General features: G+C 36.6%; 1 protein-coding gene across 1 annotated transcript in view; it reads right to left on the bottom strand.

Annotated features, from left to right (window-relative positions):
• Nucleotides 1–16,883, bottom strand: part of LOC126952358 (uncharacterized) — a gene marked incomplete at its 5' end in the record, with an annotated part of 317,885 nt that overhangs the window by 202,537 nt on the left and 98,465 nt on the right. Inside the window, 2 exons of the mRNA XM_050786815.1 lie at nucleotides 1,455–1,705; nucleotides 5,064–5,327. Coding sequence (XP_050642772.1) covers nucleotides 1,455–1,705; nucleotides 5,064–5,327 — 515 coding nt within the window. The remainder of the gene's footprint in view (nucleotides 1–1,454; nucleotides 1,706–5,063; nucleotides 5,328–16,883) is intronic.

The following is a 16,883-nucleotide window of genomic DNA, read 5'->3' on the forward strand; positions in this document are numbered from 1 at the left end:
AAATGCTCTAATATACTTGTATCCAGAAAAATCCTAGTTAAAATAGATATTATTTCATGGCAATTGAATTGGCAAAACTAATCTGACAGCAACAAGGGTTGATAGAATGTGGGCCAAAGCAACTCTCTTACACAACTGTAAGGAGGGTAAATTGACACACTAGGGGTGGCAGTGTCACTAGTCTATACATTTAGAAAGTGTGTGCATGTGATTCAGCCATTCTTTTGGGGGTTATATAGTCTCTAGTGAAATTCCCACCCATGTGCACAAGCAGAGCATGTTCAGGACTGGTCATTGTGGCTTTGTTTGCAACAGAGTATAACTAGAAACAACTACAATAACATAAATAAATAAATTTTGTTACAATCCTGCAAAGGAAGTCAATACAACAAAATTAGTAAATTAGAAATAGACAGATATAGTTAGATAAATATCAAAGACAACGTTGACAGAAAATAAAAGTTGCAGAAGCAGATGTGAAGTATGATATATTTATGCAAAGCTTAAAAACATAGAAAAGATATACATTGTTAGTGATTCCATATATATGTAGAAAATGTTTTAAAATATACATGGAAATGATCAATAACAAATCTGAGAAGGCTAAGAATGGAATTAGGAAGCAGTTCACAGGGAGCATTAATCACTGATAAATGTTATTTTTTCATAGAAAAAATGGGAAGTAATACGGCAAAATGGTAAAAATCAGCAAAGCTGGCTACTGGGTACTGGTGTTTGCTATGTTATTTTCTGTATGAGATGTTTAAAATATTTAATAATTTCAAAAATAAAAATAAAGTACTTATTACAAGGCTGCTTATCACTGGTAATACTTGTAGCATTAGTACAATGCTGGTAGTGCTATTACATGCTGTCGTTATTATAATTAATACCAATCCATCAACTGCTATTTTAACTGACACGAATGTTTACTGCTAGAGGATACACCCTGTTAAAGAAGCTTGTGAATCTTCTGGTAAATGCAACAATCCTTTTATAAGAAGGAGAATAATCTCTAATAGCATATATATTCTGTAAGTTGGAATTTTTGTAGATTGACTATTTCAAAAAACTTTATTTGCTTATTTACTGCCTGACTAAACCAGTCCTGAAGACAAAGGCCAATAAAATAAACTATATTAATTGACAACTATTTTTCTGAAAATATGTTATCTTTCATAGCCAGTTTTTGGTTACCAGTCTTGTAAGCATGCAAGAAAAATTGAAATCTAAAAATAAGAACCAACAGAAGTCAAATTATGCCCCCTTAACAAGAACAACAAAAAAACTTTCAAAGCAATAAGGACACGGAGAAAGACTTGTTTCAATGATGTTATTTTATATTTACGTATGTAATAGACAATGTGATATAAAAACTAATATTCAAACATATTTAAAAAGAATGATAGTTTCTTATACTCGTAATATAATTTATACAACACGACGTGAAATACTAGCAATAGAATGCTGGGGAGAAAAAAGCCAACCAACCCTGAGAAGAGTATACCGTGGATTTAGCTTCTTCCTCATCCATTGAGGCACAAGCGTTCTTCTCTGTTTCTTTCTCTGAAAGGCCAGCTGTATTATCCACTCCTGATTCTGCTTTCTCTCCTTTAGCCATTAGGCAAACTGGAAATTCAGGGGAAAGTCGAGTATGGCTTTCATGATTTTTTTGACCATCAAGATGCAAAGGAAGTTTGATGACCTATTAAGAGATCAATCTGTTATCTAAATTGTTGAAACTATTACATAGTTTTCATCTTTAAAAAAGAGACAATTTGAAAAAGCTAAAATATCAATAATAAATTCAGTTTTCCATACATTATATGCTTTTGTTTGGTTGCATTACAAAGAATGCAGGTTTTTTGCATTAACAAATTTACACAAGTGCTTCAGATAGTACCATTTGCTCTCTATATATTAGTTTCTCCTTTATTTCAGTTTATAATTTTTAAAATTTCTTCTTCTAAATAACACTATCTAACATTCATACTAGGAGAAAATTAGCAAATATTCATTCACTATTTACCATCTCCAAGAAATAATATTTTAAGTTCAACAAGAAATGACAAGATTGTAGAATCTAGCAGTGAATGAGTGCTCATTATACAATTTTTTCAATTTTTCTCTATGTTTAAAATTTTAATAGTAAAAGTGCTTGGAGACAGTAATGACACAAGAAGTGAAATATTCAGGAAAGTGAGGAATTGACAGACAAAGTTTCCTGGGAAAGAGTGACAGGCTATCTTTCTGACATCATTTTCACTGTTGCATCCTTACACACATGCTGTGGGGAGTCTCAGAGCTGTTGGCCAATCTCCTCTGGGATGCTCAGGGTTATTAGTCTGAGTACTATCCCTAATGACACCGTGAAAGAACACGTGAATTCATGGCTAAGCCACGTGACCTGGCTCTGCCAGCCCCTCGTTGACAGTATAAGTTTCTCCACACTGACTGACCCAGGAAAGAAATGTTCAGGATTCACCTGGATTGACTTGTTTCCTTTTTATCTTCCAACAGGGCATTGCAAAAAAACACTTTGCTGTTCCATCATCTGCATTACTTCTCTTTTCTCTTCCCAATTCCAACTTATTCTTTTCTGAGTAAATACAGCATTAACTTGTTCAAAAATGTTTGCATTTGAGAAAACTTATATTGGAAAAATCCACAACTTTTAGAATTTCACATAAGAGGAAACTGAGGTTTCCAGAAAAGAAGTTTTTTGTTTTTGTCCTCATGAGAGAGAAATATCTACATGCCTACTTATTCTGCCTATAATCAGAAAATCATGCATCTTGCATGTTATTATTCTCATTAATAAGACTCACTTCCCCATGAAATGTTCAGAAGGAGAAAATTATTTTTATTGTCTATCAAATAAGAATGTTAGTGGACAATTGCATCCATTTCTAATGGATAATGCCAGCTGAACTCTGCAAATAAATTATAGTATTCCTTATTTTTCTCTACAGAGTATTTTTAATAGAAAGTCAGAAAAAAAACGAGGCAAATTTTAGTAATACGTTCAAATTCAAGTAGATTTTGGTCAAATCAAATTATTCTAATGCTGCTAAAATATACCCACTTTTCTTGACCTTGCAAATATTAAACACTACTTCGAATTTAACCTCAAATATATACTGTCTTTATGATGAATAACAGTACTACATAAATTGTCTTTTATAAAACAAAGCTGGTTCTGACTTTCCATCCCATAATTTATAGAACGCTGAATTTTAGGAAACAGTTAGTGAAAAAGTCAGTTAATAATTATAGATGTCTTCCACATGAGTTAGACCAAAATTTACTTATTTATTTATTTATTTATTTATTTATTTATTTATTTATTTTGGGCCAGAGTTTCGCTCTTGTTGCCCAAGCTGGAGTGCAGTGGCGCGATCTTGGTTCACTGCAACCTCCACCTCCCAGGTTCAAGCGATTCTCCTGCCTCAGCCTCCTGAGTAGCTGGGATTACAGGCACCTGCCACCTCGCCCAGCTAATTTTTGTATTTTTAGTAGAGACAAAGTTTAACCATGTTGGTCAGGCTGGTCTCAAACTTCTGACCTCAGGTGATCCACCCGCCTCGGCCTCCCAAAGTGCTGAGATTACAGGCATAAGCCACCACACCCAGCTCAAACTTTACTTTCTTATGGCTATATTTATTTTGACTCTTGATATGGAATTCAGGTCACCAATTTTTAAAATATTTTCTTATGGATTTTCTATAGTTATCTTCAACCTTTAGATAAATTTTCAATTTTTTTTTACATTCACTTATAATAGTCTTCCTTTTCAAGCTTATTTATATCAGCATTTCTGATTCTTAGAAGGTTTTAAAAAGTTCTGATGCCTGACACCCCACCACAAAACAACTAAATTAAAATATCTGAGACTAGAACCCAGGCAAAGGTATTTCTAAAACTTCCCACAGAATTCTAGTGTGCAATCAGATTTATCTTAGGATGGCACTATTTCCAAAATGAATAGACAGGTACATATTCATATAAACATTATTTTATTAATAGCATACCTACACTGCCCCAACACGACATTTCAGCAAAACATTATAATGGAATTAGATAAGAAGAAAAAATGCCAGGTAATGCTACTCAAAGTAAATAGGAAACAGGAAGACCGTTGCTGATTTTAAGGATGAAATTACTTGTGCTTCCTGGGAACACCCAATTGAATAGTTCTATCAGTTAGGTAAGCAGATAGGTAGACAGACAGACAGACAGATACATTACATAGATATAAGTAAAACTTCAAACATGAAGGTGAAGAAGAACAATTTATGGCATTATATGACACAAAAAACCTGGGGAAAAACATCATAATCAGGAAGAATAAATTTGGGTACAAGGAACACACCATGAATGCACTGGAATGCTTATCCTTTTTGCATCCCTAGAGCAGGCAATGCCCAATGCACAATAGAAGCTCAGTAAACACTTTTTTTTTTTTTTTTTTTGAGATAGGGTCTTGCTCTGTTGCCCAGGCTGGAGTGCAGTGGTGTGATCTCGGCTCACTGCGATCTCCGCCTCCTGGGTTCAAGTAATTCTCCTGCCTCGGCCTTTCAAGTAGCTGAGATTACAGGTGTGTGCCACCAAGCCTGGCTAGTTTTTGTAGCTTTTTAGTAGAGACAGGGTTTCACCATGTTGACTAGGCTGGTCTTGAACGCCTGGTATCAAGTGATTCACCTTGACAAGGAAACTTACCAGAGCTCCATCCCCACGTTGATGAGATGAAGCTGCACACTGTACCCCAGCAGTGACAGATTGTGAACTGAGACTTGAGTGGCAGCTCTGGCCCATTCACAACGCAGAAAATTTTATTAAATGATCTTTCAATTTCCCACTAATTCTATAATTTTATTCCTTTTTCCAAATATTGATTTAATCTGTATTATCAGAAATCAGCATTAAGATGTAACAACTTTTACCATTCTATGCCACTTTACTTATTAAATTTTCCAATGGCATGAAAGGAAGCTGAAGGCTAGAAAGAGGCAGCTTTAGAAAACATTTTAATTCCTTGCCACTTAAAAAATCATACTGCAAACCTGAAAATAGAGATTGCACAGCCAATGGTCCAAGTCCAGACAAATCAAATCTTCAATCTTCCTAAAGTTGCTGAGTTTCTGGTCATAATGTCCTCGGAGAAGGGGACACTTATATTTTCCCTCCACTGTATTAAAGTTGTTATCACACAAAGGGAACACTGCCCAGCCCACAGCCTGGTCCAGGCAAGCATATGTGCCACGAAGGAGAAAGAGTTCAAACAAGAAAGCCATGCCAGGGCTCACATTTTTCTTTTGAGGGAGCACCTATGAAAAATATTAAGAAAAGAGAAGATAGAGACGCTTATGGTTTTAGAAACACGTTACATTCAGTGATGACTATACACAATTTAGAATTAAGTAAAACGTTGGTCTATACTCCTGTGGTTGGCCCTTGAAAATTCACCATTGGATGTCTTTACATTCACAGTCCTTCTAGCCCCAGGTAATTGAGCAACCATGAAAATGTGATCTACACAAATTTGACCCTGCCAGTTAAAGAGTCTAAACTTCATGCGTTTTAGAAATCAAGTTTGCAACATGTTAACTCACATAGTAGTCTGTGTTTTCATTTCATTCCTCTTTGATCGAGCTGGCACCTCTACTGTATAACTATTTCTATCTTCCATAAGAGTCACTGTTTTGAATGCCTGCCATTCATTTTTGTATCATTCACTTACCCAGCACAACTGCATCACACAGAACAAATGCTTTTTAAAAAGTTATTAAGTAAATTATCACAAATTATCCTACCCATAATAATAACTTGAATTATTATTCCAAAGTCCACCTCTGGAAGAATAAATAGAGTCCTACTTAATTTTGTGATTTTTCTGTTTATTTCAGTTGACACTATAATGCACATGCTGTATAAGTGAGTTGTCAGTGCCAAATAAATAGAACTGAATGTAAAGATAGGCGAAATAATCAGAATGACCAAGCCACTGATCAAGTCCCCAGATGTAGAGATGGAGCCTATTGCATGACCTTAAAACAAAATTTAGAGAAATGTAAGACACAAACAATCTTTTTTAAAAACTGAGTTACAGCCTTCGATTTCTTTTTAGAATTTTGTGTGGATAATTACAAGTAGACAAAGATTGGAACTTAGACTATTTTTAAACACATATTTAACCAAAAGTGTGTAGGTATATTGTATATTATTTTTACAAATATTCCAAGACTTAGTTTAGGTATAAAATGAAACAGAGGCATCTGTTGAAAAATGCCATAACCTTGTGGCAGCTGCTATTAAACCATTAACAGGATCAGGTTTTATTTAAACCAGATTTATCATTTTTTTACAACAGCCTATGGGAAAGCTAAAAACACTAGGCACAAATCACTGACAAAAGAGAACCTTATTCAAGCTGTACTTTTCATTTGGCTAGTTGGCTGTGAGTAACCTTTGTGATACGAGAATAAAAGTTGAATTGGGAGAAGGAGTCAGAATCCTGTTTTGGGCCATCATTTAAAAATCAAGTTGAACTGATACTATCGACAATAATTTCATCTATTTTTAGCCCTGCATTTAGAAGTGAAAACTAGAGCCCCTGTTACACTAAACTCCTATGTATTCAGCTATACATTCAAAGTAGATGAATTAAGAATTTGTCCAGTACTGACTCAATTCTATCATTAATTTTGTTGCGGTCTTAGGAAGTCACTTCTTTTACATACAAGTTTCCATGCATTTGAGTTCTCTCTCAATAAAAAACAAAGCTATAAATATCTTCTTCTCAAAGTTAATGTAATTATCCACTTAGTAAATACAAACGTTCGGCCGGGCGCGGTGGCTCAAGCCTGTAATTCCAGCACTTTGGGAGGCCGAGACGGGCGGATCACGAGGTCAGGAGATCGAGACCATCCTGGCTGACACGGTGAAACCCCGTCTCTACTAAAAAATACAAAAAACTAGCCGGGCGAGGGGGCGGGCGCCTGTAGTCCCAGCTACTCGGGAGGCTGAGGCAGGAGAATGGCGTAAACCCGGGAGGCGGAGCTTGCAGTGAGCTGAGATCCGGCCACTGCACTCCAGCCTGGGGGACAGAGCGAGACTCCGTCTCAAAAAAAAAAAAAAAAAAAATACAAACGTTCCCAGAAAATATGACATGTGCCTTTATAAAATTTATTTATTCTAGGACCATCCCAACCACTTCTAAGATGACTTAGTAATAGTTCATTTTAATAAACAGAAAAATAGCATAGTCAAGGTTAAAATACATCTGTGAACATGTAAAGCAGCAGCATCATTTTTTTGAGTATGTGAGAAATAGTTCAAGGCTACCAAGCACAATAATAAATACCATGCAGTCCTGTGTCACCTCAAGAGGAACTCCATCTCAACGTGTTCTACAAGATGGGGGAGTCACATGCAACTACCCTGACAGCCCCTAAAATAGTTAAGCATGTGAACAAGACCGCACCTAGTCACCGATACTAAGAAGGAAAATGAAAGCCATAAATTGTTAACTAAAGGAAATGACTTTATCTGATAACAGTTGTAGCTTTTCGTTTGGTGCCTTTCCTTGGCTGCATATTGTAGGAGAAATCTTCTGCCCTGCAGTATGTAGCTTGTAATTCATTCGTTTCCTCTTTGGCGAGAAAGGCCACTAAATTTCAGCGTACTTTGCAGAGGATCCTTTTCACAAATCTGAGTACTTCCATAGCTATCCCATGATGATTTTTCAGTAGCTTTGTAGTTAAATACCATATGTTAAGAAAAATATATGTGTTGGTCTCCCCCAACTATCAATGCCCTCCGTCAGGAGAGTCCTGGTAGGTGGCGATTATAATAGCCTCAGAGTCCCTTAATTTAGTGAATGCCATGAAGAACGCCTCTGTGATGCTGCTCCTCTCCCGCCTCCCACCCTCCACCTTCAAGTACTGCGCTGAATACCTGAGTGATGAAATAATCTGTACAACAAACCCCCACGACACGAGTTTACCTATGTAAAAAATCTTCACATGAACCCCCAAACCTCAAATAAAAGTTAAAAGAGAAGAGTACCCCTCTGGAAGGAAGAGCTGCTGCAAAGCTGAATTCCACTGCATAGCATAAGGGTGATACATTTGATCTTCCATATTGCAAAAGGTACATGTGAAAGGTGAGTGGAGAAAAAATGGAATCCAAGAAGCAAACGGGAATTTTGAAGTCTTACTGTTAAATGGAGGATTGGAAGAGAAGGTAAAATTCCTTACACTTTAAAAATGTAAAGGATAGGCCGGGTGTGGTGGCTCACACCTGTAATCCCGGCACTTTGGGAGGCCGAGGCAGGGCAGATCATGAGGTCAAGAGATCAAGACCATCCTGGCTAACATGGTGAAATCCCGTCTCTACCAAAAATACAAAAAATTAGCCCAGCGTGGTGGTGGGCACCTGTAGTCCCAGCTACTCGGGAGGCTGAGGCCGAAGAATGGGGTGAACCCGGGAGGCGGAGCTTGCAGTGAGCCGAGATCAGGCCACTGCACTCCAGCCTGGGCAACACAGTGAGACTCCGTCTCAAAAAAAAAAAAAAAACTGTAAAGGATACACTTTTAAACTACTTTTAGGTATACTTTTATATTAAAGCACTCCAGAGAGGACTAGAGTAAATGCAAAAATGATAACCATGTACATTCACAAAACATTGTTCATTTTTCTGGACTTTTGGATTTTTGGTAATGATTATTATTTTTACAGAAAATAAGTATACTAAGTGATTTCAAAAATCAGAGAGCCTTCAAGGTCCTGCTTCCGGTTATGATGAAGATGATCAAAAGTAACCAACACTTCCATCATAAAAAGGAAACAAATCAGTTAAATTACAAAATTGTATTTTTAACCCATTGGGAAACTGGGGACACAAAGAAATTTAGGGGAAACTAAATCTCATAGAGGGATCAGCCCTTCCTATATGAACTAGGATAGAGGCAGCTTTAATCCCAGGAAACAGGTGAGGAAGCAGACCAGTCACTGGGTAGAATACTTTGCAGGGGAAAGAGAAACTGGCTGAACTTTTAACCATCATGGGCTCTTATGGAACACTGAAAACATATAAGCCTCAGACAAAGAGCAAGTTCTCACTATTTACCAATTCTCAACCGTGGGACTTTTAACAAGTGCTCAGCAGCATGTGGGCAATTGAGTCTAGATAGGGAGCAAAAAGAGATTTCCAGTGGCACAGCACTGGAGAGCAGAGCAGAATGTTAGTTACATGGTGCATGGATAAGCAAGCCCAGCTGGAAGGAGGGACCTTTTACAGCTTAAAGCTTTGGAAACTGGTAGTAAATTAAAACTAACTAAAGCTATAAACTCAACCCCAACTAAGCTCAATTCCTAATTTGATCAGAGAGATCAGCCCTTGTGGAGGAGAAATATTTTCCACTCCAGTCTCTGTAATTGGCTTATATACAATATCTGGCATCTAATACACAACTGTGAGACATCCATGGAAGGAGGAAAATGTGATGCATGAACAAAAGAAAACCAATCAATGGAACCAACCCACAAATGGCCGGATGTTGGAACTAACTAAGACTACAATCATTACAAATAGGACCCAAAATTAGAGGAAAAGATAGAAATAACTGAAAAAGTTTTGAATAGCTCAGAAAAGAATTTTTAAAATGTTTAGAACAGAAATCTAAAGTATTTGAAATAATAAAATTATTAAATGGGCATAACAGCAGAAATGGACACAACAGAAAAAGGATATGTGAACTCTAACAGAGGTCAATAGAAATTATTCCAACTGAGGCATAAAGTCAAAAAGAATAAAAAAAGTAAAATAGACTAGAGCATGAAAGAATTGTGGGGCAGTAATAAACAGTCTAACACACATACATTTGGAATCCTCAAATGAGAAGAGAAAGATGATAGTTCAGGAAAAAGTATTTGAAGAGATAATGGCTGAGAATTTTCCAAAATTGATGAAAGACATCAATCTACAAAACCAGAAGCTCAGAAAATCTTAAGCAGAAGAAATACAAAGAAAATACCACCCAGGCATATCATAATCAAACTGATTGAAAATCAAAGATAAGGAGAAATCATAAAGACCCATCAATGATACCTAACAAAAAAACTCATTAATGACTGTCAAAGGAACACACTTAGACAAGTATCCATATTTCCTTATCATGAAATTCTGAATTTAATATAAAATATTATAAATCATATGGTAAAATCTAACTTTTACTTCTTTGCCCTGCTTCTTTCCTCTGGTAACATAAAGTTACTTTTATTTCTGGCACTGCACAAAAGGTCTCCAGAAACTTGGTTTATTATAAGTTCTACTTTTGGTTGTTTTTTGCCTGACATCATATATTTACCATATAAATGGTAATTCCTTAGCATCATATTCAGGACCCTAATGCAGTATCATAGCAATCTAAATTTCTAATTTTGTCTCCTCTTAAACACATACTTAAATACATATTAACATGTATAATACATATCATATTAAATATTGTCAAAATTATTTTTCAAATGCCTGTACACATACACACACACACAGAGAGAGAGAGAGAAAATTATTTTCTCACGGAAGCCTATTCATCAGGAAATTCTTCTTCCTCCCCCAAGGTATTTTGCTCATTATGATCAAGGAATCTTGTCTTCAGTTTGGACAAGACCTTCGAGGTTATCATTTCTAATCCACAGGTTCTCAAGCAAACACACAGGCAGAGACACTGATAGGACCCAGACACAGGCCCAAGGATGGTGTGTCAGACAAGGAGAATCGGAACTAAACTCAAGGATATCTTCCAAGTCTGACATTCTATGAGGAATAGGGATAGTCAACACAGCAAATCAGTATACTTAATGTGCATTAGAAATAACAAAATTTTCTCTTTGAGGCAGACAATTCTGAATACCTGAGTGGGAACTGAAGCCACAGAATAGAGTCATCTAGGTTATCCCCTGAAAGTTTCATAGAACCATTACTGTTTTTTCCATTCTTTCAGTCCAGAAAAATAAATAGGTAACTCAGCTCTAATCTCCAGTCTTTCTGCTATAAGATAAGAAAAAGTAGCTATTCTTAGAAACCTGTCTTGGCCTAGGGATCAAGAACACAGGGTAGTAACAACTACAACTGTCATTGCTTCTAAACAGAAGAGAGAGATTCTTACTTCCTATACCATGGGAAAACCAGCATTCTCATGTCAAATCTAGTAGTTCCCGGTTCCTGTTTTAGGAAATTTACTTTTTTGGTTCCTTAATTTTAAAAATTAGTATAATATCAACAGTTAAGTTTCATTCCCTAAGTGCAAGACACTTTTTGAAAGCATTTTATCCTTATTAACTCAATAGCCACTATAATCCTACAAAGTAGATTCTATAGACTCAATTTTACAAATAACACAACTGGGGGAAGGTCCAAGGTCACACAAAACGATGTGGAGGTTAGAGCTGGGATCTGATTTTAGGCAATCTGCACCAGTCAGTCATGCTAAGCTTCCTGAATGTAGGAGGAAACAACTCACCTTGGATTCATGGTGAGAGACCTCAAGGTCATTCTGCTCTATCCTATTTACTGCTTTTCCTGATTCCTACAAACTGAGAAGCCAGGGCTCCCCTTCCAGATATTTCCCTCTATCTAGCCAGTTCTCTCCTAAATTGCTTGGTTCGACTGCAGGTAACCAAAACAGACAAATTGCCTATCAAGAAAAAGCATTTTTACTACAATAAAATCCTACTATCAGGGATTCTTTTTTTTTTTTTTTTTTTTTTTTTGAGACGGAGTCTTGCTCTGTCACCCAGGCTGGAGTGCAGTGGCCGGATCTCAGCTCACTGCAAGCTCCGCCTCCCGGGTTTACGCCGTTCTCCTGACTCAGCCTCCCGAGTAGCTGGGACTACAGGCGCCTGCCACCTCGCCCGGCTAGTTTTTTTTTTTTTTTTTTTTGGATTTTTTAGTAGAGACGGGGTTTCACCGTGTTAGCCGGGATCGTCTCTCGATCTCCTGGCCTCGTGATCCGCCCGTTTTGGCCTCCCAAAGTGCTGGGATTACAGGCTTGAGCCACCGCGCCCGGCCGCTATCAGGGATTCTTAAAGAATAAGTCTTTCTAAAGGGCTAAGTTTACCAGTTAGCTTACAAATGAATAATTCTGAATGAAAATTCTCCTTAAATGAGGGGCACAATTCCATGATCTCTCAAACCTAAAGTCCCGGAATCTAATTTTACAATTTCTCAACAACTAATTTAATTATTTGAGAAGCACCAACAATCATACTGTGATGTTTTCAAGACCCTAAGCTCTCAGTCTCAGAAATTTAGTTTGTAAAACAATTACCCATGAGTCATTATTGAAAGTGTAGACTTCCCAGACCTCACGCTTACCTTGAATTAGTAAGTCTGGGGTGGGGCTTGGTACTCTGAATTTTAACAAGAATGTAAGGTAATTGTGAATCAGATGGTCTTTCAGCCCACACCTTCCTGAGAATCACCACCCAGTATGGACACAAAGATAAGCAAGCCAGGTTTGTGAGTCCTTGATCATATGTTGGATCTCCTACTGCTTACGACAACTACATTTCTGCCTAAAATCTAATTGAGTCATACCTGGATAATTACTGGTTAAGCAATATGACCTTTCCACCATTTTCCATCAAAAATGACTGAAATCAAGAAGAAATATATGATATGTCATCTCATTATATTACAATTCCATTACCTCACCTCAACCTCAGTATGTCATAACTCATCTCTTCACATGCTACTCAGATGTTCAACTACAAATATTTCACTCTAGAGAGATGGAAAAAATCTAATTGAATATTTTAATTTAGAAAGTTCAGTTCTGGGATTCTCCTCCTCTCTCTCATTTTTTTTTTTTTTTTTTTGACTGTGAAAACAAAAAGTCAAATTTTCTTTTAGTTTCTCCTTGTTAGGCAAAAGATAGATCTTTCCCTTCATTGTCCCTGAGAGTTGAACACATTGGGGAAAAATTGGGCACAGCCCATTACTTTTACAAACTCCAGTGAGTGAGCCTCAATGCACAAAAAGATGGCATTTTTGAACATCTGCAGCCTGATTAGATCAAAGACCAACAAATTAACCACAAATGGCTTTACAAGGAGCATGGAAATATATCATTTGGAAAGGAGAAAACTTTTGGCAATAATTGCTCATCAACGTTTTCCCTTTAGGCAGCCCACATTGCACCAAAGATATCTAGCAATGAAGTTAATGCCTGTGCAGCATTTTATATTTTACAAAGCTCTTACATGCACATTATCACATTTGATGTGCACGTCAACCTTGTTACGCTGCTGACATTAGCCCATTTTACAGGTGATTGAAAAAAAATGATTTAGGAAAGTAATGACTTGCTCATGTTTCTCCAGCTACTGAATTGAGTTGGCTATATCAAAACCCCCATCTCTGACTTTACTGTTTCCCTCCAATCATTCATGCTCATTTATTAAATCTCAATTTTGCATTTAGACACCACTTTTGGCACTGAGGATAAAAATAATTGAGTGAGACAAAAAGCTTTCTACTCTCACTGAGTATACTCTGATAGGAAAGAGAATACGCAATAGACAAATATATATGAGACCTTATCAGTAGTGATAAATGTTTAGCCTATCACAATTGATATTGAAATAATGAAAATAAATAGCAATGGACTAGAAAATTACTAGAGGAGGGGGCTACTCTGTTAAGAAACTCTTGCCTAAGGAAGCAACCCTTACCCTGAGAACTGCCATGTCAAGGTGTGAGAGAAAACCCTACTAGGCAAGAAGCAGTAATGAATTCAGTGGCCCTGCAGCAAGAAATGAGCTTAGTGTGTTCAGAGAATGACAGTGAGGCTGAAATAAAATACACAAGCAAAAAACTAGAATGCAATGAAAGCAGATAATGGGATAGAGGCCAGATCGTACACTCTTTGAAGGCCCAGGTAAGGCATTTGGATCTTATTATAGATGCAGTGAAGATCTAAATGCAATGGAAAATCTTGAGCAGAGGCTGGATATGACCTGATTTGCAGTTTGCTAAATTGACCTTTATTGGTCCCAGAGTTTAGTGATGATTTTGTTCGAACATAAATCTGTTTTTTGCCACCACCATAAGCTTTGAGAGCCTCATCAGTTCAAAGTCATTGACTATTGCTTTATATATGTATGAGAAAGATGATGGGAAAAGATAGCCAGGCCCATCCTTTGCAATTAACAGGCAGTGTGACCTTGGAAAAATTCTTTGCCCTACTCAGTCCTTCGTGACTTCACTCAGTGTTCATAGGAGAATTAATGCCTTAAAAGTAATTGTAAAGCATTTTGTATAGATGTCGAAATATTAAAGCATATTCCCTCTGAATGTGAGTGAGTTCAAATATAGAAGCAAGTTCCTCCTCTTTAGAGAATTCAGAATGATTTGATTGTTGAATTGCATGCCAAGTGAACAAGAACTACTATTTTGTAACTAGGGCATTCTTAACTCTGAATACATTGGATGTGAACAGATGTAGAGAACAGACACAAAGGACAAAGATGAATTTATGGCATTATAAAAGCATTCCCAATAAAATTAAAAATGTGAATCTGCATAAAACACCAAAGATGTTTTAAAGTAAAAAAAAAAAAAATTTCATCTAAAAGGTAGTCAATAGTTGTTTCTTTTACAACTTCAATGTGACTCTGGTAAGTCTTAGAATTGTTCATTTAAAAAATATTTATTAAGACAGATGCCTTTCTAGTTTCTGATGATACAGAAGTTAACAAAACACCAAAGTCCCTGCTCTCAGGAATCTTACATTCTGGTGCTGCCAAGTATTCTTAAGATTGAATGACCACCTGTCAATGTCATGCAATGTGACAGCTTCTTTTCTGAACGTTAATTTACTACATAATACAGAGCCTATCCTTTGAGAGACAGAAAGCAGAGACTGGAAAGGAAGAGAAAGTTGGCTTTAGAAATAGAAAAAAATCTGATAGAAATACACAGAAAAAGGGTAGAAATTGGTGGGTAATTTGCAGATATGAAAAACCAATATATCAGTGATTTCTGCTTCCTTTAGGGCATGTTGTGAACCTTGATGTTGGGCTGAGGAGTCATTCATATGTGGACTTAAGTTCAGCTTCAAACATCTGAGCAAGTTCTCATTTCTGAAACCTCAGTTTTTCTCACCTGCAAAATGGGTTTAATAATGAATTGGGTCATGTGATGTTAGCATTGATAGTATATATCAAGCGCAGAGTGACGTAATTGGCACACTACAGGCACTCAGTAAATGGTACTCTCTCACTCCTCCCAGAGAATAAGTGATACAGTGACTCTCTGTACCCATTGCCTTGAAACCTCTCACATCACCCAGCAGCAAGTAATGTAGACAAAAGTAGCATCAAATTTAGTGTAAACTGAGTTTTCTCAAAGGCGAGAATTAAGAAAGGATTGACTGAGACTTTTGTAAGAAATGTTTTGAAAGACTGTAGAAAGTTAACATACAGAGGAAGGCAGAGAACATTGTACATGAAGGACTATTGTTATAAAGATAAAAATAACTATAGCTGCCAGTTATTTCCTACATGCAATCTACTATGCTAAAGAGCTGATACATCACATTATTTGATGCTCATAAAACCCCTATGAATTAGATATTAGATTCTCATTTCACAGATGAGAAAACTGAGGCCAGGGATTTTTTAAAAAAATAATTTTCCTAAAGTATTGATTGCTAGTAAGTAGTAGAACCAGGATTCCAACTCTGGTCAGCCTCACTCTAAAGATGTGCTCTTAATTACTACACTTTGGGTCAAGTTTTCATTTGTTCTCATGGGGGCAAGGGGCAAGAGAGTGGGGTGTCCCTTTGCTTGACCAGAGAGGCACATGTGCAGCAGCAGTTGGAAGCAAGTTGGGGGGTGAGTTGGGAGAGGCCATGGCTGGAAGTAGGATGCCCCATGACTGTCCATGTCATTGACGAAGGGCCACTGGTGATCAAGAGTCTCCCAAGTCCGAGGTCCCCTTAACCAGCAGAAGTGACCCTTTTAAGAACTAACACAAAGGGCCTTCCTCCAACTGATAAAATGAAAAACTTTCTAAAGCTGCACAATATAATATATTCAGAGCTCTCCATTATTAATGGTAATAACCAATAATCAATAAAAGCAATCATGTGCCAGTCTAGTTTTACTAAGACTGTTCCTTCCTATGAGTTATTAAAATCATTTCAATTCTTAGATATTAAATGTCACACAGAAAATAACCTCTTGTAAAATGTTGGGTTCATCATATTTTAAGAATTAATACTTTAGGTCATTTTAATCAGTTTCTGATATATGCAGTTTTCAGGAAGCACCTCAGGGAAGAACATGGTGGCCATGACTAATAATGACAAGAATATGAACTATATTCTTCATATACATATTGGACTTGGAGCATTACTGAAGTACTTGACCGTCTTAAGTATTTAGGAAGCTTTAAATAAAAAATAAATTTGCCTATTTCACTGAAATTGAGCATCCTTTTTTCGGGCATAAAACTTCAAACTTATTAATTTTATGGCTATATTTTAAAGTGAGTGCCAGTCCCAGCTAGATGACTATATGATAAGTGTCTTAAAATTTCAAGAAAAGGCACTAAATTTTTCACAGTATTTGTGTTTCATTCTCAGTGTAATAAAAATATGCCACCCTTTTAATAATGAATAATAGATTCTCAGTTTGATTTACATGAATGGATTAAATGTCATGTTTGAAAAGTTGCTATTTTATTCATATTGGATTTCCCTCCAGTAAAACAAAAATGGTACCCATCCACTACTGTAATAATGACACCTTGCCACACTGATATATACATATTAATTGGCTGGTAAACTTTTAAAAAATTCTATAGATCCACAAAA

Source organism: Macaca thibetana, chromosome 4 (genome assembly GCF_024542745.1).
Source record: "Macaca thibetana thibetana isolate TM-01 chromosome 4, ASM2454274v1, whole genome shotgun sequence".
Lineage (NCBI taxonomy): Eukaryota > Metazoa > Chordata > Mammalia > Primates > Cercopithecidae > Macaca > Macaca thibetana.